At 46.6% G+C, this 26402-nt stretch overlaps 1 protein-coding gene across 1 annotated transcript in view; it reads left to right on the top strand.

The window, feature by feature from the left end:
• The first annotated feature begins 372 nt into the window (after positions 1-372).
• The window catches only part of LOC116359677 (activating signal cointegrator 1-like), a 52429-nt gene continuing 26399 nt past the window's right edge, over positions 373-26402 (top strand). Inside the window, exons 1-10 of the mRNA XM_031812947.1 lie at positions 373-712; positions 1148-1326; positions 1589-1941; positions 2099-2174; positions 3873-3981; positions 6607-6822; positions 7326-7455; positions 8068-8261; positions 10415-10539; positions 10745-10836. Coding sequence (XP_031668807.1) covers positions 633-712; positions 1148-1326; positions 1589-1941; positions 2099-2174; positions 3873-3981; positions 6607-6822; positions 7326-7455; positions 8068-8261; positions 10415-10539; positions 10745-10836 — 1554 coding nt within the window. The 5' untranslated portion in view covers positions 373-632. The remainder of the gene's footprint in view (positions 713-1147; positions 1327-1588; positions 1942-2098; positions 2175-3872; positions 3982-6606; positions 6823-7325; positions 7456-8067; positions 8262-10414; positions 10540-10744; positions 10837-26402) is intronic.

The raw sequence follows: 26402 nt of genomic DNA, 5'->3' as shown, positions 1-26402 counted from the left end.
AGGATCACATAATTCCATCCAGGTCATCAGGAGGGATCAGCCAAATAATTATACTCCTGAGCAAACATTTCATAACTGCAGGTGGCATAAAATTGCTAACCTTGACTGTATACCTGTTGAGACAACACACTCCAGGTGGCAGTATGCACCCTTTCAGTTTATTTACCAAACGTTTATTTGCCCATGCTCTCACAGATGCCATAATGGGGCAGATACAATGTTGCAATCTCAATACATCTCTATGGGTCATTCTCACAGAGGTTTTGTCAATTCCTAAACTGCCACCTAGTGACTGTAATGCTGAATCAAGCTTATAGGCAAACGAGGCACGTGACTTGCTGTAATAAGGGTGGGGTGGCTAAAACGTACATTGTTGTTGCTCTGTATGATTGAAATGTTCACCTTCCGTGTGAATTGATTATATGCTGACATTTTCTAATTATTCGTATTGTGTGAAGTCATTGACATAATTTTCTGTCAAAGTTGGGAGGAACCTTCAGTACACTGTTTCTGGTGGGAAGGGATTCTTTGTTGCACCCTGCGTGCGCATTTGTTATTCAACCGGCTTATAACAGGAGTAGCTAACATCCTTATACTGAAATTGCCATATTAAAGTTGTTTTAACTTACATAATGTCGGATGCCTTGATTCAATGGTGTGTGGACCAGTTGCACCACAACTTTGGCTTGGAGGCCAGTGAAGACATAGTCCAGTAAGTAGCTAACGTTAGCTAAATGTTGATTTAAGATAGTGAGTTAGTCATTGCTAGCAAGCTAGCTGTCTGTCTTTTGACAGTTGCCCCTCTCTTGTTAAAGTTAATAAAATTGTCAACGACATCATTATTACTATTAGGTCTGTAAACGTGTCAATCTTTCCAGTTCATTCAGCTAGCAAGATATGTAGCCATTTGCACTTGCCTGCTAGCTAGCTAGCTTTTCCAGGTGGCCATATCTTAATGTCACTTCGTCAAAATCATAGTATAAGTTACTAAGCCAAAGCATGGACTGAGTGACTGACTATGAGATGGACGTAAATCAAGGTTTACCAAAGTAGGCCTAGCTGTCATAGGGCAACCTTTCAACAACGAGCTCCACTATCTAGGCTAGCTATAAAAGCGTTTCATTGACATTCTTCTCACTATCAACAGGTATATTCTGTCCATCGACAATGCGGACGAGATAGCGGAGTATGTTGGGGACCTCCTTCAGGGCACTGATGGAAGGAAGAAGCAGTTTATAGATGAACTCCTGGACAGATGGCAGCGGTCTCAGACACTGACTCCTGACAGCACTGGCCTGTTCCCCATAAACTCTCTGTCAGGAACAGGTAGGATGCCTTCCGTTGCCACATTGGCTCTGACCTGTTGTCTTATTGTTTGATATGTTTATTTTTAGAGTTATATATATATATATTTTATAAGTAGTTTTCTTGTCAGGCTATATGGTTCCTAATGCACAATGCCAACAGTACAATGGGAGTGAGTGTGAAGACTGTTGTAATGTCCATCCTGTCCTTGTTAAGTGACTGTCCAAACACAGTAACAAGTACATGCATGACAGGGAAAGCTAACCAGTATATGCTTCTCTAGATGCTCAAGACATGTCCAAGGACTCCCAGAAGAAATCCAAGCGCAAAGGCAGGAACAAGCAAGAGGTGATGGTTGTTAGCCAAGCAGAGCCTGAGCCTGAGGTGGTGAAAACTCCCATTGACCTAATGAAGGCCCAGGAGAGCGGCAGCTCCTCGTCACAGAAGAAGAAGAAGAACACATTTGTGAGCCTCTACAATAAAGAGGGCCAGGACAAGCTGGCTATCCTGCTGCCCGGGCGCCATTCCTGCGAATGTCTGGCCCAGAAGCACAACCTCATCAACAACTGCATGAGCTGCGGACGCATTGTGTGTGAGCAGGAGGGATCAGGGCCCTGCATCTTCTGCGGAAGCCTGGTGAGAAAACAACCCGTTTTAGATCACCTCTAACTTTATGTTTGTTTTATGTTTCCCCAGTAAGTTATTAGAATGCATGTTACTAATACAAATTCAATTTGGCCTCTTAGAGAAGTATTTTCCCCTGGTTTCGCATGTTCTTCTATGAATTAACCAGGTATGCACCAAAGAGGAGCAAGAGATTCTGCAACGAGACTCCAACAAAAGTCAGAAACTGCGCAAGAAACTTATGGGTGAGACAAGCCACCAGTAGTATCTATCTACATAGCATATTAGAGAGTTGTTGAAGTCGGAAGTTTACATACACCTTAGCCAATTACATTTAAACTCAGTTTTTCACAATTCCTGACATTTAATCCTTGTAAAAAGTCCTTGTCTTAGGTCAGTTAGGATCACCACTTTATTTTAAGAATGTGAAATGTCAGAATAATAAGAGAGAATGCTTTATTTCAGGTTTGATTTCTTTCATCACATTCCCAGTGGGTCAGAAGTTTACATACACTCAATTAGTATTTGGTAACATTGCCTTTACATTGTTAAACTTGGGTCAAACGTTTCAGGTAGCATTCCACAAGCTTCCCACAATAAGTTGGGTGAATTTTGGCCTATTCCTCGTGACAGAGCTGGTGTAACTGTGTCAGGTTTGTAGGCCTTCTTGCTCGCATACGCTTTTTCAGTTCTGCCCACACATTTTCTATAGGATTGAGGTAAGGGCTTTATGATGGCCACTCCAATACCTTGACTTTGTTGTCCTTAAGCCATTTTGCCACAACTTTGGAAGTCTTTGTCCATTTGGAAGACTCATTAAATACCAAGCTTTAACTTCCTGACTGATGTCTTGAGATGTTGCTTCAATATATCCACATCATTTTTCTCCCTCATGATGCCATCTATTTTGTGAAGTACACCAGTCCCTCCTGCAGCAAAGCACCCCCACAACATGATGCTGCCACCCCCGTGCTTCACGGTTGGGATGGTGTTCTTCGGCTTGCAAGCCTCCCCCTTTTTCCTTCAAACATAATGATGGCCTAACAGTTCTATTTTTGTTTCATCAGACCAGAGGACATTCTCCAAAAATACGATCTTTGTCCCCATGTGCAGTTGCAAACCGTAGTCTGGCTTTTTTATGGTGGTTTTGGAGCAGTGGCTTCTTCCTTGCGGAGCGGCCTTTCAGGTTATGTCGATATAGGACTCATTTTACTGTGGATATAGATACTTTTGTACCTGTTTCCTCCAGCATCTTCACACGGTCCTTTGCTGCTGTTCTGGGATTCTCAAGGAGACAGGGATTCTCAAGGAGACAGAATGCAGCTCCTTCCGGAGCGGTATGACGGCTGCATGGTCCCATGGTGTTTATACTTGCGTACTATTGTTTGCACAGATGAACGTGGTACCTTCAGGCGTTTGGAAATTGCTCCCAAGTTTGAACCAGACTTGTGGAGATCTTCAATCATTTTTCTGTGGTCTTGGCTGATTTCTTTTGATTTTCCCATGATGTCAAGCAAAGAGGCACTGAGTTTGAAGGTAGGCCTTGAAATACATCAACAGGTACACCTCCATTTGACTGTCAAATAGCCTATCAGAAGCTTCTAAAGCCATGACATAATTTTCTGGAAGTTTCCAAGCTGTTTAAAGGCACAGTCAACTTAGTGTATGTAAGCTTCTGACCCACTGGACTTGTGATGCATTGAATTATAAGTGAAATAATCTGCCTGTAAACAATTGTTGGAAAAATGACTTGTGTCATGCACAAAGTAGATGTCCTAACCGACTTGCCAAAACTATAGTTTGTTAACAAGAAATTTGTGGAGTGGTTGAAAAACAAGTTTTATTGACTCCAACCTAAGTGTATGTAAACTTTTGACTTCAACTGTATCTACATAACATAGTAAGGAGTTGTTTGAATTCTATGTAATGTCTGTGTCTCTCAGAGGGGGCATCGGAGAGGGGCTGTCTTCCACACCAAGAGGCAAAGATGAAGGCAGGGTTAGAAAAGGCCCTTCAACATAAAGACAAACTGCTGGAATACGATACGAACAGGTTGGGATGTAGTGTGCATGTAGCATTGATGTGATTTCACTCTCTCTGTTTAAAGTCTAATTCTTTATACTTTCTTCCTGATGCATTTGGAGGCTATGTCCTTTATATGTGGAGGCTGGGCCCTTTATATGTGGAGGCTGGGTCCTTTATATGTGGAGGCTGTGTCCTTTATATGTGGAGGCTGGGTCCTTTATATGTGGAGGCTGGGTCCTTTATATGTGGAGGCTGTGTCCTTTATATGTGGAGGCTGTGTCCTTTATATGTGGAGGCTGTGTCCTTTATATGTGGAGGCTGTGTCCTTTATATGTGGAGGCTGTGTCCTTTATATGTGGAGGCTGGGTCCTTTATATGTGGAGGCTGGGTCCTTTATATGTGGAGGCTGGGTCCTTTATATGTGGAGGCTGGGTCCTTTATATGTGGAGGCTGGGTCCTTTATATGTGGAGGCTGGGTCCTTTATATGTGGAGGCTGGGTCCTTTATATGTGGAGGCTGTGGGCTTTATATGTGGAGGCTGTGGGCTTTATATGTGGAGGCTGTGGGCTTTATATGTGGAGGCTGTGGGCTTTATATGTGGAGGCTGTGGGCTTTATATGTGGAGGCTGGGTCCTTTATATGTGGAGGCTGGGTCCTTTATATGTGGAGGCTGGGTCCTTTATATGTGGAGGCTGGGTCCTTTATATGTGGAGGCTGGGTCCTTTATATGTGGAGGCTGGGTCCTTTATATGTGGAGGCTGGGTCCTTTATATGTGGAGGCTGTGGGCTTTATATGTGGAGGCTGGGTCCTTTATATGTGGAGGCTGGGTCCTTTATATGTGGAGGCTGGGTCCTTTATATGTGGAGGCTGGGTCCTTTATATGTGGAGGCTGTGTCCTTTATATGTGGAGGCTGGGTCCTTTATATGTGGAGGCTGTGTCCTTTATATGTGGAGGCTGTGTCCTTTATATGTGGAGGCTGTGTCCTTTATATGTGGAGGCTGTGTCCTTTATATGTGGAGGCTGGGTCCTTTATATGTGGAGGCTGGGTCCTTTATATGTGGAGGCTGTGGGCCTTTATATGTGGAGGCTGGGTCCTTTATATGTGGAGGCTGGGTCCTTTATATGTGGAGGCTGGGTCCTTTATATGTGGAGGCTGAGTCCTTTATATGTGGAGGCTGAGTCCTTTATATGTGGAGGCTGAGTCCTTTATATGTGGAGGCTGGGTCCTTTATATGTGGAGGCTGGGTCCTTTATATGTGGAGGCTGGGTCCTTTATATGTGGAGGCTGGGTCCTTTATATGTGGAGGCTGGGTCCTTTATATGTGGAGGCTGGGTCCTTTATATGTGGAGGCTGGGTCCTTTATATGTGGAGGCTGGGTCCTTTATATGTGGAGGCTGGGTCCTTTATATGTGGAGGCTGGGTCCTTTATATGTGGAGGCTGGGTCCTTTATATGTGGAGGCTGGGTCCTTTATATGTGGAGGCTGGGTCCTTTATATGTGGAGGCTGGGTCCTTTATATGTGGAGGCTGGGTCCTTTATATGTGGAGGCTGGGGTCCTTTATATGTGGAGGCTGGGTCCTTTATATGTGGAGGCTGTGTCCTTTATATGTGGAGGCTGGGTCCTTTATATGTGGAGGCTGTGGGCTTTATATGTGGAGGCTGTGGGCTTTATATGTGGAGGCTGTGGGCTTTATATGTGGAGGCTGTGTCCTTTATATGTGGAGGCTGTGTCCTTTATATGTGGAGGCTGTGGGCTTTATATGTGGAGGCTGTGGGCTTTATATGTGGAGGCTGTGGGCTTTATATGTGGAGGCTGTGGGCTTTATATGTGGAGGCTGTGTCCTTTATATGTGGAGGCTGTGTCCTTTATATGTGGAGGCTGTGGGCTTTATATGTGGAGGCTGGGTCCTTTATATGTGGAGGCTGTGGGCTTTATATGTGGAGGCTGAGTCCTTTATATGTGGAGGCTGAGTCCTTTATATGTGGAGGCTGAGTCCTTTATATGTGGAGGCTGAGTCCTTTATATGTGGAGGCCGTGTCCTTTATATGTGGAGGCCGGGTCCTTTATATGTGGAGGCCGGGTCCTTTATATGTGGAGGCCGGGTCCTTTATATGTGGAGGCCGGGTCCTTTATATGTGGAGGCCGGGTCCTTTATATGTGGAGGCCGGGTCCTTTATATGTGGAGGCCGGGTCCTTTATATGTGGAGGCCGGGTCCTTTATATGTGGAGGCCGGGTCCTTTATATGTGGAGGCCGGGTCCTTTATATGTGGAGGCCGGGTCCTTTATATGTGGAGGCCGGGTCCTTTATATGTGGAGGCCGTGGCCTTTATATGTGGAGGCCGTGGGCTTTTATATATGGAGGCCGTGTCCTTTATATGTGGAGGCTGTGTCCTTTATATGTGGAGGCTGTGGGCTTTATATGTGGAGGCTGTGGGCTTTATATGTGGAGGCTGTGGGCTTTATATGTGGAGGCTGTGGGCTTTATATGTGGAGGCTGTGGGCTTTATATGTGGAGGCTGTGGGCTTTATATGTGGAGGCTGTGGGCTTTATATTTGGAGGCTGTGGGCTTTATATTTGGAGGCTGGGTCCTTTATATGACAGGAGTGAGATTACCTTCATATCCCCTCCCCCTGTTTACATCGACAGTACGCGACGAACGCAGGTCCTGGATGACGAGTCAGACTACTTTGCCACCGACTCCAACCAGTGGCTGTCGCCTAGCGAGCGCGAGCACCTGAGGAAGAAGGAGGAGGAGCTACGGGAGCTTCGCCACGCCTCCAGGAAGGACAGGAAGATCACGCTGGACTTCACAGGCCGACAGGTGCTTGACGAGGGAGAGAACAACAGTCATTACTACAACAAGTGAGTGAATGACTTGAAAACATCTCAATTCACACCACAGGAGGTTGGTGGCACCTTAATTGGGGAGGACAGGCTCGTGGTAATGACTGGAGAACAATAGGTGGAATGGTATCAAACACATGTTTTCCATGTGTTTCAATGCCATTCGCTTCGTTCCAGCCTTTATTGGGAGCCGTCCTCCCCTCAGCAGCCTCCCCTAATTCACACCCTACTTCTCATATAGTTTACTACTGCAGACCGGAGCACCATGGACTTGTTGATAGGACAACATGTCAGGTAGTGCAGAAACAGACTTAGTCCCAGGCTTAGTTATGTGAGTGCTTGGGTTACATAAACAAGAGTAGGTTTTTAATACACCCTTCAGACATTCACAACACAGTGATAACCTCCATTTCTCCTGGTAATGTATCCACACTGTTACAGCTAGAGGGGTTCACGTGTGTGTAGTTTGAAACGAGGCATCTAAAAAGCATCCTACTGACCACACTCCTTGGTGTTTTTAGGTTTGACGAGACGGTCAAGGCCCTCAACACAGGCACCAAGGGGAAAGCTCCCCAACACCCTGAGGGACCAGCGGGGCGGCAGCACCTGAGAGAGCTGGTCAACCCCAACATCGTACAGGCTGCACCCAAGGTAGGACACACACACACACAGTATTTTCTCATGACATGGTGGCGTGTCTGTTTACCCTGGTAAATCCCTCTAAATCAAAATCAAATCAAATTGATTTATATAGCCCTTCGTACATCAGCTGATATCTCAAAGTGCTGTACAGAAACCCAGCCTAAAAACCCAAACAGCAAGCAATGCAGGTGTAGAAGCACGGTGGCTAGGAAAAACTCCCTAGAAAGGCCAAAACCTAGGAAGAAACCTAGAGAGGAACCAGGCTATGTGGGGTGGCCAGTCCTCTTCTGGCTGTGCCGGGTGGAGATTATAACAGAACATGGCCAAGATGTTCAAATGTTCATAAATGACCAGCATAGTCCAATAATAATAAGGCAGAACAGTTGAAACTGGAGCAGCAGCACGGCCAGGTGGACTGGGGACAGCAAGGAGTCATCATGTCAGGTAGTCCTGGGGCATGGTCCTAGGGCTCAGGTCCTCCGAGAGAGAGAAAGAAAGAGAGAAGGAGAGAATTAGAGAATGCACACTTAGATTCACACAGGACACCCTACAGCTGCTAACATTTTGTCAACATAATTCTGTGAATCTCTACTAATTTCTTTCTTTACCATGCATCTCCAGTGGGTGGACGTGGGCAGTGGCCCTCGGAGATCTCATGATAAAGGTGTTGTTGGTACAGAGGGAGACGGCGCTGTTGGCCCAGAACGCTCCAGACTCCGGCTGCAGGACAGAGAGCTGCAGGAGATGGCAGACGGGGGCTGGTGCCTCAGCATGCACCAACCATGGGCCTCGCTACTGGTCAAAGGAATAAAGAGGTACAGAACACTCCAATAATGGGCCTCGCTATTGGTCAACAACATCCCTACTGGCCATGCTGTTGGTCAAACGCATCCCTACTGGCCATGCTATTGGTCAACAACATCCCTACTGGCTATGCTATTGGTCAAACACATCCCTACTGGCCATGCTGTTGTTCAAACACATCCCTACTGGCCATGCTATTGGTCAAACGCATCCCTCCTGGCCATGCTATTGGTCAAACGCATCCCTCCTGGCCATGCTATTGGTCAAACGCATCCCTCCTGGCCATGCTATTGGTCAAACGCATCCCTCCTGGCCATGCTATTGGTCAAACGCATCCCTCCTGGCCATGCTATTGGTCAAACGCATCCCTCCTGGCCATGCTATTGGTCAAACGCATCCCTCCTGGCCATGCTATTGGTCAAACGCATCCCTCCTGGCCATGCTATTGGTCAAACGCATCCCTCCTGGCCATGCTATTGGTCAAACGCATCCCTCCTGGCCATGCTATATCAGGAAGCACATAACACACTAACAATAGGCCCTGCAAAGACATTGAGTAGGAACAAAACACAACAATTATTGGTAAAAAGCATCACTATTGGTCTTGTTATTGGTCAAAAGGCAGCCTTTTTGACTAGCCATTACAAAGAAGTGTTACAAACTCATGTATGTAGTCCTCCGTAGCTCAGTTAGTAGAACCTGGTCCTCTGTAGCTCAGTTAGTAGAACCTGGTCCTCTGTAGCTCAGTTAGTAGAACCTGGTCCTCTGTAGCTCAGTTAGTAGAACCTGGTCCTCTGTAGCTCAGTTAGTAGAACCTGGTCCTCTGTAGCTCAGTTAGTAGAACCTGGTCCTCTGTAGCTCAGTTAGTAGAACCTGGTCCTCTGTAGCTCAGTTAGTAGAACCTGGTCCTCTGTAGCTCAGTTAGTAGAACCTGGTCCTCTGTAGCTCAGTTAGTAGAACCTGGTCCTCTGTAGCTCAGTTAGTAGAACATGGTCCTCTGTAGCTCAGTTAGTAGAACCTGGTCCTCTGTAGCTCAGTTAGTAGAACCTGGTCCTCTGTAGCTCAGTTAGTAGAACCTGGTCCTCTGTAGCTCAGTTAGTAGAACCTGGTCCTCTGTAGCTCAGTTAGTAGAGCACGGTCCCCCCCCCCCCGTAGCTCAGTTAGTAGAGCACGCCCGGTCCCCCCCCCCCCCCCCCCCCCGTAGCTCAGTTAGTAGAGCACGCCCCGTCCCCCCCAGTAGCTCAGTTAGTAGAGCACGCCCCCCCCCCCCCCCCCCCGTAGCTCAGTCAGTAGAGCACGGTCCCCCCCCGTAGCTCAGTTAGTAGAGCACGGCCCCCCCCTGTAGCTCAGTTAGTAGAGCACGGCCCCCCCCCCTGTGGCTCAGTTAGTAGAGCACGGCCCCCCCGTAGCTCAGTTAGTAGAGCACGGTCCCCCCCCCCGTAGCTCAGTTAGTAGAGCACGGCCCCCCCCCCCCCCCCCGTAGCTCAGTTAGTAGAGCACGGCCCCCCCCTGTAGCTCAGTTAGTAGAGCACGGCCCGCCCCTGTAGCTCAGTTAGTAGAGCACGGTCCCCCCCTGTAGCTCAGTTAGTAGAACACGGTCCCCCCCTGTAGCTCAGTTAGTAGAGCACGGTCCCCCCCTGTAGCTCAGTTAGTAGAGCACGGTCCCCCCCTGTAGCTCAGTTAGTAGAACACGGTCCCCCCCTGTAGCTCAGTTAGTAGAGCACGGCCCCCCCCTGTAGCTCAGTTAGTAGAGCACGGTCCCCCCCTGTAGCTCAGTTAGTAGAGCACGGTCCCCCCCTGTAGCTCAGTTAGTAGAGCACGGTCCCCCCCTGTAGCTCAGTTAGTAGAGCACGGCCCCCCCCTGTAGCTCAGTTAGTAGAGCACGGCCCCCCCCTGTAGCTCAGTTAGTAGAGCACGGTCCCCCCCCTGTAGCTCAGTTAGTAGAGCACGGCCCCCCCCTGTAGCTCAGTTAGTAGAGCACGGCCCCCCCCTGTAGCTCAGTTAGTAGAGCACGGCCCCCCCCTGTAGCTCAGTTAGTTGAACATGGCGATTGCAATGCCAGGACAGTGGGTTTGATTCCCGGGAACACCTGTATGTTAAAATGCATGACTGTAAATCAGTCTGGATTAAAGTGTCTGCTAAAAGGAATATGATGTGTGTCCAGGGTGGAGGGGAGGAGCTGGTACACATCCCACCGCGGCCTCCTGTGGATAGCAGCTGCAGCCAAGAGGCCCACCCCTGAGGAGGTCACTCAGGTGGAGAACATGTTCCTTCAGATCTACAAGAGAGGTACACACACACACACACACAATCTACCACTTTCTCTGGACCCCCCCCACACACACACGCGGTTACACACACACTGTTACACACAGACAGTCTACCACTTTCTCTACCCCCCCCCATACACACGCAGACACCAATCAATTAAAATATTTATTAGGATGTATGTAAACATACTGTTGACTCTCACCGACCACCTTCCTCTCCCCAGATCTTAAGTTTCCTAAAGACTACCCCACCGGCTGCCTGCTGGGCTGTGTCAACATGACGGACTGTCTGTCTCAGGAGCAATACAAGGAGCAGGTTAGTGTGACCACGTACCTTCCTACACACACGCTTCTGTACACTGGTACGCCTACGAACATGCCCGGACACTCCGAGCACTTAGCTCTCTGTGAAGGCTATGTGATATTCTCCTGGTTAGTGTAGGAACCACAGACACTTCTAACAGACAGACAGGACATAGTTTCATCCTGGCTGGCGTGACACGCCCAACACATCCCAACACACGTCTTTTCCCTCCCTCTCAGCCAAGAAAACAAACCAAGAGTCTGGAAAAATGTATGGAATTTTAAACTGTCTGTTCCCGGAATATTGTTTTTGACTGACGAGTGGCTCTTGTTCCAAGCGGTAGTCATCCTCTTAGATTAAACTGGGATGAAATGCTTTGTTCCAAAAGAATCCTGTCATTATTGTTTAAAGCAATGCAGAATTGGATTTTCAAAGTCAACATAATTACAAGGTAATAGGTGTCAGGTAACAGTTCCTGTGCCCCAGAATACCAAGGTAACCTGCCTGAATGACTACCAGTAGCACTCACATCTGTAGCCATGAAGTGCTTTGAAAGGCTGGTCATGGCTCACATCAACACCATTATCCCAGAAACCCTAGATCCATTCCAATTTGCATACCGCCCCAACAGATACACCGATGACACAATCTCTATTGAACTCCACACTGCCCTGTCACACCTGGACAAAAGGAACACCTATGTGAGAATGCTATTCATTGACTACAGCGAAGCATTCAACACCATAGTGCCCTCTAATCTCATCACTAAGCTAAGGACCCTGGGACTAAACACCTCCCTCTGCAACTGGATCCTAGACTTCCTGATGGGCCGCGCCCAGGTGGAAAGGGTAGGTAACAACACATCCGTCACTCTGATCCTCAACATAGGGATCCCTCAGTGGTGCGTGCTCAGTCCCCTCCTGTACTCCCTGTTCACTCATGACTGCATGGCCAGGCACGACTCCAACACCATTATTACATTTTCTGATGACACAACAGTGGTAGGCCTGATCACCAACAGCGATGAGACAGCCTATAGGGAGGAGGTCAGAACTTCATACCAAGCGGTGTCAGAGGAAGGCCCTAAAAATTGTCAACGACTCCAGCCACACTAGTCATACACTGTCCTCTCTGCTACAGCACAGCAAGCGGTACCGGAGCGCAAAGTCTAGGTCCAGGAGGCTTCTAAACAGCCTACAGTCTCTACACCCAAGCCATAAGACTCCTAAACAGCTAATCAAATGGCTACCCAGACTACCCAGACTTGACTCTGTACCGGTACCCCCTGTATATAGCCTCCACATTGACTCTGAACCGGTACCCCCTGTATATAGCCTCCACATTGACTCTGTACCGGTACCCCCTGTATATAGCCTCCACATTGACTCTGTACCGGTACCCTCTGTATATAGCCTCCACATTGACTCTGTACCGGTACCCCCTGTATATAGCCTCCACATTGACTCTGTACCGGTACCCCCTGTATATAGCCTCCACATTGACTCTGTACCGGTACCCCCTGTATATAACCTCCACGTTGACTCTGTACCGGTACCCCCTGTATATAGCCTCCACGTTGACTCTGTACCGGTACCCCCTGTATATAGCCTCCACATTGACTCTGTACCGGTACCCCCTGTATATAGCCTCCACGTTGACTCTGTACCGGTACCCCCTGTATATAGCCTCCACATTGACTCTGTACCGGTACCCCCTGTATATAGCCTCCACATTGACTCTGTACCGGTACCCCCTGTATATAGCCTCCACATTGACTCTGTACCGGTACCCCCTGTATATAGCCTCCACATTGACTCTGTACCGGTACCCCCTGTATATAGCCTTGCTATTGTTATTTACTGCTGCTCTTTAATCATTTGTTTTTCTTATCTCTTTATTTCCTTACCTGCATTGTTGGTTAAGGGCTTGTAAGTAAGCCTTTCACTGTAAGGTCTACACCTCTTGTATTCGGTGCATGTGACAAATAAAATGTGATTGAACAAGGCTAGTTAATATAATCTAATTCAGTTAGTTACTGTATGAACATGTAACTTTAGATTGGTGCTAATAGGTACGTAGCCTCACAGTTAAAGCATTGGGCCAGTAACCGAAGGGTCGGTGGTTCGACTCCCCAAGCCGACTATGTGAAAAATCTGTTGTTGTGCCCTTGAGCAAGGCACTTAACCCTAATTGCTCCTGTATGTTGCTCTGGATAAGAGCATCAGCTAGATGATTTAAAATGTAAATGTATCTGGTACAAAGCATAGCTTTTTTATAGCTTTGTTTGCCTTTTCCAGTCTTGACGTATTTATTTCATCTCAGCACTAACACACCTGATTCAAATAGTCCACTAATAATCCAGCTGAAGCAGAACACGTGTTCACCGGCTGGGCATCCCATAGAGAAACAGATTGTCAGAGGTACGAAGTAACTAACTACTCTTGTTACTGTAATTTAGTAGCTTTTCAGAGTACTTGTAAAAATATTTGTTGTAATTTTAGTTTTATTTCCCAGAGAGGAACCGGTTGGTGATTTAGGCTAGGGTGTAATTGATTCTACTACAATGACATCATTGGCTTTCCTCTTTTCCTCCCTACTGCTATACAACTTCTCACCAGCAGAGGGCGAACTGCACCACTTCAGCATCAACCCACAGCCAGCCATTTTACACTGACTGGAGGCTACAGCACAATCACCATAAAAGCACTGCTGAACCACAACACAATTCAACCCACATTACTCCCCTTCTCTATCGTCTAAAACACAAACGTGATCAACCAAACCCACATGGTATTAAGTTAACCCACGTTCCCATTACGTCTAGAGCAGTTAGATGAGATGGAGAGAAACGCTGTATTTCAGGGAGGCAGATTGACTCGCATCACCCTTTGATGTATAATGAATCAATCGGGTGCGCTGGTGCTCTCGGTGGTCTTTAATCTTTTGCCTTTCATGCTGTTTAAATGTGGAGATGCCTCAATGCCTGGATGGCCCAGTAAGGCCGTACCACTCCACCCCAAACCACTATGACTGAGGCTGCCAGCAGCTCTTTGAACATTGTACTCTTTCTAACATGGATTGATTGAAAGCTATGTCTGTTTTGTTTTAACCATGAGGAATGGGCATCTTTGTTGTTTTGGTTCGGTTTATTTAGAATGGTTTGGTGGTGGGGGGGGGGTTCCATCGGCTCCCTGTTCCTATGGAGGTTTACCACAGAGGTTTTGAGCTGGTTCTTTTCTATTATGTCAGCCATTATGTTGACCAGCGAAATCACTGTCTTAAAAAACAGGATGCATGTTGTTTTGTGTTCCGTGCGTGTCTGGGTGATTCCTTGAACAGTAAAAGACCCTGAGTTTAGGGATTTTCACAAAATGTAATCCATGGAAGGGTCCTTTTGAGGAATATGAATATCTGTCAAATGAGTGTGACCATTTAAAAATATAAACATGAATATTGAAAATATATATATTTTTTAGATTAGGTCATTTGTGTGTGTGTGTGTGTGTGTGTATGTATGTATGTGTATATATATATATATATATATATATATATATATATATATATATATATATATATATATATACACACACACACACACAGTGGGGCAAAAAAGTATTTAGTCAGCCACCAATTGTGCAAGATCTCCCACTTAAAAAGATGAGAGAGGCCTGTAATTTTCATCATAGGTACACTTCAACTATGACAGACAAAATGAGAAAGAAAAAAATCCAGAAAATCACATTGTAGAATTTTTTTAATGAATTTATTTGCAAATTATGGTGGAAAAGTTTATCTCAATACTTTGTAATATAACCTTTGTTGGCAATGACAGAGGTCAAACGTTTTCTGTAAGTCTTCACAAGGTTTTATCAGACTGTTGCTGGTATTTTGGCCCATTCCTCCATGCAGATCTCCTCTAGAGCAGTGATGTTTTGGGGCTGTTGCTGGGCAACACGTACTTTCAACTCCCTCCAAAGATTTTCTATGGGGTTAAGATCTGGAGACTGGCTAGGCCACTCCAGGACCTTGAAATGCTTCTTACGAAGCCACTCCTTCGTTGCCCGGGCGGTGTGTTTGGGATCATTGCCCTGCTGAAAGACCCAGCCACGTTTCATCTTCAATGCCCTTGCTGATGGAAGGAGGTTTTCACTCAATCTCACGATACATGGCCCCATTCATTCTTTCCTTTACATGGATCAGTCGTCCTGGTCCCTTTGAAGAAAAACAGCCCCAAAGCATGATGTTTCCACCCCCATGCTTCACAGTAGGTATGGTGTTCTTTGGATGCAACTCAGCATTCTTTGTCCTCCAAACACGATGAGTTGAGTTTTTACCAAAAAGTAAAATTTTGGTTTCATCTGACCATATGACATTCTCCCAATCTTCTTCGAACTGCTTTGCTTTATCTTGGCCAGGTCGCAATTGTAAATGAGAACTTGTTCTCAACTTGCCTACCTGGTTAAATAAAGGTCAAATTAAAATAAAAAATAAACATTCTGGATCATCCAAATGCTCTCTAGCAAACTTCAGACGGGCCTGGACATGTACTGGCTTAAGCAGGGGAGATAAGTGTTTCCAGTTTCAGAGATTTTTGTAGTTTGTTCCAGCAGAGAACTGGAAGGAGGTGGTGAAAGGAGGAATTGGCTTTGGGGGTGACCAGAGAGATATACCTGCTGGAGAGCATGCTACAGGTGGGTGTTGCTATGGTGACCAGCGAGCTGAGATAAGGGGGGACTTTACCTAGCTGGGTCTTGTAGATGACCTGGAGCCAGTGGTACTGACTGGTTTTCTGATCCATGCCCCTACCTTTTTTTTATGGTATCTGTGACCAACAGATGCATACTGTATGTACAGTGGCTTGCAAAAGTATTCACCCCCTTGGCATTTTTCCTATTTTGTTGCCTTACAACCTGGAATAAAAAATAAAAAAACACACTTGGGGGGGATTTGTATTATTTGATTTACACAACATGCCTACCAATTTGAAGATGCAAAACTGCTCCAGCTCCTTCAAGTTGGATGGGTTCCGCTGGTGTACAGCAATCTTTAAGTCATACCACAGATTCTCAATTAGATTGAGGTCTGGGCTTTGACTAGGCCATTCTAAGGCATTTAAAAGTTTCCCCTTAAACCAGTCGAGTGTTCCTTTAGCAGTATGCTTAGGGTCATTGTCCTGCTGGAAGGTGAACCTCTGTCCCAGTCTCAAATCTCTGGAAGACAAACAGGTTTCCCTCAATTTCCATCCATCATTCCTTAAATTCTGACCAGTTTCCCAGTCCCTGCCGATTTAAAAACATCACCACAGCATGATGCTGCCACCACCATGCTTCACTGTGGGGATGTTGTTCTCAGGGTTATGAGGTGTTGGGTTTGCGCCAGACATAGTGTTTGCCTTGATGGCCAAAAAGCTCAATTTTAGTCTCATCTGACCAGACTACCTTCTTCCTTATGTGGCTTTTGGCGAACACCAAACTTGTTTGCTTATTTTTCCTTTGAAGTAATGGCTTTTTTCTGGCCATTCTTCTGTAAAGGCCAGCTCTGGAGTGTACAGCTTAAAGTGGTCCTATGGACAGATACTCCAATCTCCGCTGTGGAGCTATGCAGCTCCTTCAGGGTTATCAGTCAAATGTATTTTTAAAGCCCTTCTTACATCAGCTGATGTCACAAAGTGCTGTACAGAAACAGAAGTCTAAAACCCCAAACAGCAAGCAATGCAGGTGTAGAAGCACGGTGGCTAGGAAAAATTCCCTATAAAGGCCGGAACCTAGGAAGAAACCTAGAGAGGAACCAGGCTATGAGGGGTGGCTAATCCTCCTCTGGCAGGGCCTGGTGGAGATTATAACAGAACATGGCCAAGATGTTCATAGATGACCAGCAAGGTCAAATAATAATAATCACAATGGTTGTAGAGGGTGCAACAGGTCAGCACCTCAGAAGTAAATGTCAGTTGGCTTTCAGAGTATCTCTACCGCTCCTGCTTTCTCTATAGTTGAAAACAAAAGGTCTGGGACAGGTAGCACATCCAGTGAATAGGTCAGGGTTCCATAGCCGCAGGCAGAACAGTTGAAACTGGAGCAGCAGCACGACCAGGTGGACTGGGGACAGCAAGGAGTCATCAGGCCAGGTAGTCCTGAGGCATGGTCCTAGGGCTCAGGTCTTCAGAGAGAGAATTGGAGAAAGCATACTTAAATTCACACAGAACACCGGATAAGACAGGAGAAATACTCCAGATATAACAGACTGATCCCAGCCCCCCGACACAAACTATTGCAGCATATATACTGGAAGCTGGGACAGGAGGGGTCGGGAGACACTGTGGCCCCATCCGACGATACCCCGGGGACAGGGCCAAACAGGCAGGATATAACGTTGGTTATCTTTGTTCCTTCTTTGATTATTGCCCTCCTTGTCTGGTCTGTGAGTTTTGGTGGGCAGCCCTCTCTTGGCATGTTTGTTGTGGTGCCATATTCGTTCCATTCAGTTTTACAATGGATTTAATGGTTCTCCTTGGGATGTTCTAAGTTTAGAGTGAACAATTGATAACCCAACCCTGATCTGTACTTATCCACAACTTTGTCCCTGACCTGTTTGGAGAGCTCCTTGGTCTTCGTGGTGCCCCTTGCTTAGTGGTGTTGCAGACACTGGGGGCCATTCAGAACAGGTGTATATATACTGAGCTCATGTGACACTTAGATTGCACACAGGTGGACTTTATTTAACTAATTATGTGACTTATGAAGGTAATTGGTTGCACCAGATCTTATTTAGGGGCTTCATAGCAAAGGAGGTGAATACATATGCACGCACTACTTTTCCGTTTTTTAGACTTAGCAATTTGGACTATTTTGTGTATGTCCATTACATGAAATCTAAATGAAAATCTATTTAAATCACAGGTTGTAATGCAACAAAATAGGAAAAATGCCAAGGGGGATGAATACTTTTGCAAGGAACTTCCCAGTCATGTCAAATCCAAAGATTAAGACCTAATTAATTTATTCCAATTGATTGGTTTCCTTGTATAAAGTAACTCAGTAAAATCTTTGAAATTCTTGCATGTTGCGTTTTATGTTTTTGTTCAGTATATATTGTTGAACATCATATGTTCTACTACGGGCATGCCAAAGTTCCAGAGTGGGATTTCTGCTACTTTTAGCATTAACAGAGGGAATGTGAAAATGGATTCAAAATGGTCGCCCTCTGCTGGGGATTTGCAGGATGTGTAATGATACAATTAAACGGAGGGCTGTGATTGGTTATATTGACTACTATGCTCATAACTTTAGAGTATATTATCTTCAACCATATATAGAAAAATGTGGCAAATCAAAAATGATTTATTTTCAATATTCATTTGTATATTTTCTCAATTATGCTCTAAGATACAAATGTCAAATATACAGTATGTCAACAATCCTTCCTCCATAGGACTATGGATTCCATTTTGGGAAAATCCCCCAAAATCCTGTTTATTTTTTTAATCTAGTTTGGTGACGATGCACCCTGTCTTTAATTGACCTGGCTGTTTGTTTTATTTCCCCGGATGCGATCGGGACAGTGAAAACATCTGTGACTGCATCTCTGCCACCCCTCCCCTACACACACACACACAAACTCTCACTCACCCCCTCATACACACACACATTAGCTCTAATGAGATATTGGCACACTTATTTTTTTAATGAGATATATAAACTGTGCTGGTGAAATGTAATTGGCTCTGATTACTTTGCTGTATGGGTGATTCTGAAGTCCGTGTGTGTTGGAGGTGACTAGACAATGGCAACAAATCACTCTTATTTGTTTAACTTTTACAATCAAATTATATATTTTTCATGTATTTTTCCTGTTTTAAATGGTTCAGTGTAGCTGGAGTGACCTAATAGGTGTCGTACATGGAAATAGGATAACCTACATCTGGGAAATGTACTAAACCTTGAGACTATTTGAATAGGAATCTTTCCCTTTGTTCAGTCGTCTTTCTCTCACCTTCCCAACCTTTTCAGGGCCATAAAATCATGTCGGGGGCTGTGTGACCGCCCTTTCATCTGTGTGTGTGTGTGCGCTTGCAGAGAGGTACACAAGGCAGCCATAAATAAAAGCCCATTTCAATGTAGCCTTTCAGGAGAGGGAGGATGAAGTGGAGACCAGCTAGAAACTACACAGGACTAGAGTATAACCTAAATACTGTATCATCCTTCGAGTAGTGTAAATAAATACGTAGGAGTGTGTGGATCGCTCTCCATTACCTTCACACTAGTCATTTAGCCGTAGCCGCCTGTTTTCCCATGTTAGATAATGGGAGTTAGCATAACGTGGCTAGAGCTGTAGCAAGCCCGCTCCCTAGAGCCGCCGTGTGTGTGGCAGGCAGGGGATTTACTGTGTTGTAGGGCTGGGAGTTGCCAGGGACCTCGCAATATGATATTGTCACCATACTCGGGTGCAAATTCGATATGTATTGAGATTCTCACGATTGTATATGTATTGCAATTCGATGTTCCAAACATATTGCTGCTGCAAAGGGACAAGGAGCTCTGAGAAAACCAGTTCTGATCAGTCCTGGAAATAAAAGTGCTGAAAACAAATTGCCTCCGTATTTAAAAAGATGATCGAGAACAAGCTAAGTAAAATACTGGAATATTGGTGCAGGTACAGAAAACTAGCACAAAAGTAATATAGCGATATTGTCAACACGATACAATATATCATCAAACGTAATATCCCGATATGTAACTGTGTCAATGTTTTCCCCCATCACTACTGCCATGGCAGGAGGGGAAATGATGCTTCCTCAGTCCACACGAGGCTTACCGCCCACCTCACTGTAACCTGCTCCCGGGTATCAACAGCCTGCGGAGGGAAGAGGAGAGGGAGGGAGGATTGGGTTGGGAGAGAGGTGTGGGGGGGGGGTCGAGGGGGAGGATGTAGGGAGGAAGGAATTGGGGAGTGGTTGACTAAGGTGGTTGAAGTGACAAGGGTGAGGGAAATGGAGGATGGAGGGAGAATAGAGAGAGGGGGGTGGATGGAGGGAGAATAGATAGAGGAGGAGGGGTTGATGGAGGGAGAATAGATAGAGGAGGAGGGGTTGATGGAGGGAGAATAGATAGAGGAGGAGGGGTTGATGGAGGGAGAATAGATAGAGGAGGAGGGGTTGATGGAGGGAGAATAGATAGAGGAGGAGGGGTTGATGGAGGGAGAATAGAGGAGGAGGGGTGGATGGAGAGAGAATAGATAGAGGAGGAGGGGTGGATGGAGAGAGAATAGATAGAGGAGGAGGGGTGGATGGAGAGAGAATAGATAGAGGAGGAGGGGTGGATGGAGAGAGAATAGATAGAGGAGGAGGGGTGGATGGAGAGAGAATAGATAGAGGAGGAGGGGTGGATGGAGGGAGAATAGATAGAGGAGGAGGGGTGGATGGAGGGAGAATAGAGGAGGAGGGGTGGATGGAGGGAGGGAGAATAGATAGAGGAGGAGGGGTGGATGGAGGGAGAATAGATAGAGGAGGAGGGGTGGATGGAGGGAGAATAGATAGAGGAGGAGGGGTTGATGGAGGGAGAATAGATAGAGGAGGAGGGGTTGTTGGAGAGAGAATGGAGGGGTGGATGGAGGGAGAATAGATAGAGGAGGGGTTGATGGAGGGAGAATAGATGGAGGAGGGGTGGATGGAGGGAGAATAGATAGAGGAGGAGGGGTGGATGGAGGGAGAATAGATAGAGGAGGAGGTTGTGGATGGAGGGAGAATAGATAGAGGAGGAGGGGTGGATGGAGGGAGAATAGATAGAGGAGGAGGGGTGGATGGAGGGAGAATAGATAGAGGAGGAGGGGTGGATGGAGGGAGAATAGAGGAGGAGGGGTGGATGGAGGGAGGGAGAATAGATAGAGGAGGAGGGGTGGATGGAGGGAGAGAGAATAGATAGAGGAGGAGGGGTGGATGGAGGGAGAGAGAATAGATAGAGGAGGAGGGGTGGATGGAGGGAGAGAGAATAGATAGAGGAGGAGGGGTGGATGGAGGGAGAGAGAATAGATAGAGGAGGAGGGGTGGATGGAGGGAGAATAGATAGAGGAGGAGGGGTTGATGGAGGGAGAATAGATAGAGGAGGAGGGGTTGTTGGAGAGAGAATGGAGGGGTGGATGGAGGAGGGGTTGATGGAGGGAGAATAGATCGAGGAGGAGGGGTGGATGGAGGGAGAATAGATAGAGGAGGAGGGGTGGATGGAGGGAGAATAGATAGAGGAGGAGGGGTGGATGGAGGGAGAATAGATAGAGGAGGAGGGGTGGATGGAGGGAGAATAGATAGAGGAGGAGGGGTGGATGGAGGGAGAATAGATAGAGGAGGAGGGGTGGATGGAGGGAGAATAGATAGAGGAGGAGGGGTGGATGGAGGGAGAATAGATAGAGGAGGAGGGGTGGATGGAGGGAGAATAGATAGAGGAGGAGGGGTGGATGGAGGGAGAATAGATAGAGGAGGAGGGGTGGATGGAGGGAGAATAGATAGAGGAGGAGGGGTGGATGGAGGGAGAATAGATAGAGGAGGAGGGGTGGATGGAGGGAGAGAGAATAGATAGAGGAGGAGGAGGGGTGGATGGAGGGAGAGAGAATAGATAGAGGAGGAGGAGGGGTGGATGGAGGGAGAGAGAATAGATAGAGGAGGAGGGGTGGATGGAGGGAGAGAGAATAGATAGAGGAGGAGGGGTGGATGGAGGGAGAGAGAATAGATAGAGGAGGAGGGGTGGATGGAGGGAGAGAGAATAGATAGAGGAGGAGGGGTGGATGGAGGGAGAATAGATAGATGAGGAGGAGGAGGAGGGGTGGATGGAGGGAGAGAGAATAGAGAGAGGAGGAGTAGATGGACAGGGGGAGGTGGGGAAGTGAGAAGAGTGAAATATGTATGGGAAAGGTATTTGCATTAAATATGTATAAAGGCGTTATAAGTCCGTATGGACAGGGTTGTGAGTGAGGTAATGACAAGGTAAGGAATGAAGTAGGGGGTGTGTTTATTATTAAGGACAGAGAGGGAGACAGAGAGAGGATAAAAGGGGATTTGATTGAGAGAAAGAGAACAGGCGAGTGTTTTTGAGTGATTGAAGGAAGGAGTAGGTTTCTAACATATAATTGCCAGTTATTACCACTGTGCAGCAAGCATTCATGTAGGGCTGTGATGGTCATGGTATTTTGGATGACGGTAATTGGCCACAGTAAAAAAAAATATAAACAAGCCCACTTTCTCATCTCCTCCGCTCCTGACTGCATGTGCTGCCATAGAAATAGAATGAATAGAACGGTCATCCCCATTCAAGTCAAAGACGGCATAATGGCTGGACTGGCAGCCATTGTGAGTGTACCCTTTAAGGAGCAAACCAGGAAGTAAAGTATGTGCTGTGATTTGTTGATTTCAACTCAATTTGAGAGCGAGGGAGAGACTGACTTTCATATGCACAAAAAGCTTATTTCTCTCATTTGGTGCACACATTTGTTTATATCCCTGTTAGTGAGCATTTCTCCTTTGCCAAGATTATCTATCCATCAGACAGGTGTGGCATATCAAGAAGCTGATTAAACAGCATGACCATTACATAGGTGCAACTTGTGCTGGGGACAATAAAAGGCCACTCTGAAATGTGTAGTTTTATCACACAATGCCACAGATGTGAGGGAGCATGTAATTGGCATGCCAACTGCAGGAATGTCCACCAGAGCTGTTGCCAGAGAATTTAATGTTACTTTCTCTACCATAAGCCGCCTCAAGTTGTTTTAGAGTATTTGGAAGTACGTCCATCTGGCCTCAACTGAATACCACATGTAGGTCGTAGCTAGATGTTGTATACTTAAACAATAAGGCCAGAAGGGGTGTGGTATATGGCCAATATACCACGGCCGTATACCACACCCCCAAGGTGCCTTACTGCTATTGTAAACTGGTTACCAATGTAATTAGAGCAGTAAAAATAAATGTTTTGTCATACCTGTGGTATATGGTCTGATATACCACGGCTGTCAGCCATTCAGGGCTTGAACCTCCCAGTTTATAATACTGTATGCATCCCCAGTATTTAGAAAGAACTAGTGATGGAGAAATGACTGTTGTGTTGGCTACACAATTTCATTCCACTTCAAAAATATATTCACCCCACAGTTGCTGACAAATACAGTATTTTTAAAATCACATCAAGTTATTTAGACAAAGTAGTTTAACATAATGTCCCACATCTACATTCACTATGCGTAAATGATCTATGTCATGTGTGTGTTTTCAGATTCACTGCTAATTCATAGCCTAGGACACCCCAAACTCCAAACCGCACACCCACAATCTACCCCGCCAAATAGATTGGATCGATCCAAGCTCTTAATAAGAGCCAGATTTTTCACACCGTTCCCTAGCTTAGCCTGCCTTAGCGCTGGGTTAGCGACCGCAGGGCAGATAGTCTAATCTGGCATGGTTAAAGGAGATATATGTAGAGACAAAGCTAGCTCCTATTTCTCCTTTTAGTGGAGCTGAGTGCTCTATTGATCTCTATTGACTGACCACGGGCCGGGTCATGTGGACTTGCAATTTGTGTTTCAGCAGAGGTTCCACAGTGTGTGTGTACGATGTGTAATGAGTGTATGAGGAAGAAAGAGTGTGCGTTTGTCTTTGTGTTGCTAATGTATCATAAGAAGATCTAAGTATTCAGACATTCATATGTTACAATGTGAATAGCTACCTAGCGTGTCATTAGGTTAGTCGGTATAACCACAAGTCATGTAGCTTTCATCAGGGCTGTTCATTATGTTATAGTTGTTGTTATGACTTATTAAGCAGTTAGAACAACAATTGGTCTCCATTTGGGATTTTCCTGTCTGTGTCCTATAGTGTTTCCAGGGCTGACCTCCCAGAGTGTCTGTGTCCTATAGTGTTTCCAGGGCTGACTTCCCACAGTGTCTGTGTCCTATAGTGTTTCCAGGGCTGACCTCCAGAGTGTCTCTGTCTGTGTCCTATAGTGTTTCCAGGGCTGACCTCCAGAGTGTCTGTGTCCTATAGTGTTTCCAGGGCTGACCTCCAGAGTGTCTGTGTCCTATAGTGTTTCCAGGGCTGACCTCCAGAGTGTCTGTGTCCTATAGTGTTTCCAGGGCTGACCTCCAGAGTGTCTGTGTCCTATAGTGTTTCCAGGGCTGACCTCCAGAGTGTCTGTGTCCTATAGTGTTTCCAGGGCTGACCTCCGGAGTGTCTGTGTCCTATAGTGTTTCCAGGGCTGACCTCCAGAGTGTCTGTGTCCTATAGTGTTTCCAGGGTTGACCTCCAGAGTGTCTGTGTCCTATAGTGTTTCCAGGGCTGACCTCCCACAGTGTCTGTGTCCTATAGTGTTTCCAGGGCTGACCTCCGGAGTGTCTGTGTCCTATAGTGATTCCAGGGCTGACCTCCGGAGTGTCTGTGTCCTATAGTGATTCCAGGGCTGACCTCCGGAGTGTCTCTGTCTGTGTCCTACAGTGTTCCCAGGGCTGACCTCCCACAGTGTCTGTGTCCTATAGCGTTTCCAGGGCTGACCTCCAGAGTGTCTGTGTCCTATAGTGTTCCCAGGGCTGACCTCCAGAGTGTCTGTGTCCTATAGTGATTCCAGGGCTGACCTCCGGAGTGTCTCTGTCTGTGTCCTACAGTGTTTCCAGGGCTGACCTCCAGAGTGTCTGTGTCCTATAGTGATTCCAGGGTTGACCTCCGGAGTGTCTCTGTCTGTGTCCTACAGTGTTTCCAGGGCTGACCTCCGGAGTGTCTCTGTCTGTGTCCTACAGTGTTTCCAGGGCTCACCTCCGGAGTGTCTCTGTCTGTGTCCTATAGTGTTCCCTGGGCTGACCTCCCACAGTGTCTGTGTCCTATAGTGTTTCCAGGGCTGACCTCCGGAGTGTCTCTGTCCTACAGTGTTTCCAGGGCTGACCTCCGGAGTGTCTGTGTCCTATAGTGTTTCCAGGGCTGACCTCCCACAGTGTCTGTGTCCTATAGTGTTTCCAGGGCTGACCTCCCACAGTGTCTGTGTCCTACAGTGTTTCCAGGTCTGACCTCCGGAGTGTCTCTGTCTGTGTCCTACAGTGTTTCCAGGGCTGACCTCCCACAGTGTCTGTGTCCTATAGTGTTTCCAGGGCCGAACTCCAGAGTTGCTCTCCTCTCCTTGTTAGTGCGTCCACAAGCTCCAACTGATGCCAACGTTTCCTTGTGCAGTAATGCAATATTTATATGCTGAAAAGCCTTCCTGACACACACACACACAGTGGTTATATGGGAGACAGGTTAAAGTCATACTATCCTATTTTTTCCCCTTCTCTGTTTCTGTAACGTGTGAATCTTCAGCTGCCCCGCTGTCTTTCCCTGTCTTCTCCTTTATCAGCCCCCGGAACATATTGTCTTTCCCTGTCTTCTCCTTTATCAGCACCCGGAACATATTGTCTTTCCCTGTCTTCTCCTTTATCAGCACCCGGAACATATTGTCTTTCCCTGTCTTCTCCTTTATCAGCCCCCGGAACATATTGTCTTTCCCTGTCTTCTCCTTTATCAGCCCCCGGAACATATTGTCTTTCCCTGTCTTCTCCTTTATCAGCCCCCGGAACATATTGTCTTTCCCTGTCTTCTCCTTTATCAGCCCCCGGAACATATTGTCTTTCCCTGTCTTCTCCTTTATCAGCCCCCGGAACATATTGTCTTTCCCTGTCTTCTCCTTCATCAGCCCCCGGAACATATTGTCTTTCCCTGTCTTCTCCTTTATCAGCCCCCGGAACATATTGTCTTTCCCTGTCTTCTCCTTTATCAGCCCCCGGAACATATTGTCTTTCCCTGTCTTCTCCTTTATCAGCCCCCGGAACATATTGTCTTTCCCTGTCTTCTCCTTTATCAGCCCCCGGAACATATTGTCTTTCCCCGTCTTCTCCTTTATCAGCCCCCGGAACATATTTTCTTTCCCCGTCTTCTCCTTTATCAGCCCCCGGAACATATTGTCTTTCCCCGTCTTCTCCTTTATCAGCCCCCGGAACATATTGTCTTTCCCCGTCTTCTCCTTTATCAGCCCCCGGAACATATTTTCTTTCCCCGTCTTCTCCTTTATCAGCCCCCGGAACATATTGTCTTTCCCCGTCTTCTCCTTTATCAGCCCCCGGAACATATTGTGTTTCCCCGTCTTCTCCTTTATCAGCCCCCGGAACATATTGTCTTTCCCCGTCTTCTCCTTTATCAGCCCCCGGAACATATTGTCTTTACCTGTCTTCTCCTTTATCAGCCCCCGGAACATATTGTCTTTCCCTGTCTTCTCCTTTATCAGCCCCCGGAACATATTGTCTTTCCCTGTCTTCTCTTTTATCAGCCCCCGGAACATATTGTCTTTCCCTGTCTTCTCCTTTATCAGCCCCCGGAACATATTGTCTTTCCCTGTCTTCTCCTTTATCAGCCCCCGGAACATATTGTCTTTCCCTGTCTTCTCCTTTATCAGCCCCCGGAACATATTGTCTTCTCCTTTATCAGCCCCCGGAACATATTGTCTTTCCCTGTCTTCTCCTTTATCAGCCCCCGGAACATATTGTCTTTCCCCGTCTTCTCCTTTATCAGCCCCCGGAACATA

This window comes from Oncorhynchus kisutch, unplaced genomic scaffold (genome assembly GCF_002021735.2).
Source record: "Oncorhynchus kisutch isolate 150728-3 unplaced genomic scaffold, Okis_V2 Okis03b-Okis08b_hom, whole genome shotgun sequence".
Classification (NCBI taxonomy): Eukaryota; Metazoa; Chordata; class Actinopteri; order Salmoniformes; family Salmonidae; genus Oncorhynchus; species Oncorhynchus kisutch.
The sequence above is the reverse complement of the archived record's forward strand: the minus strand, read 5'-3'. Positions and strand labels throughout refer to the sequence as shown.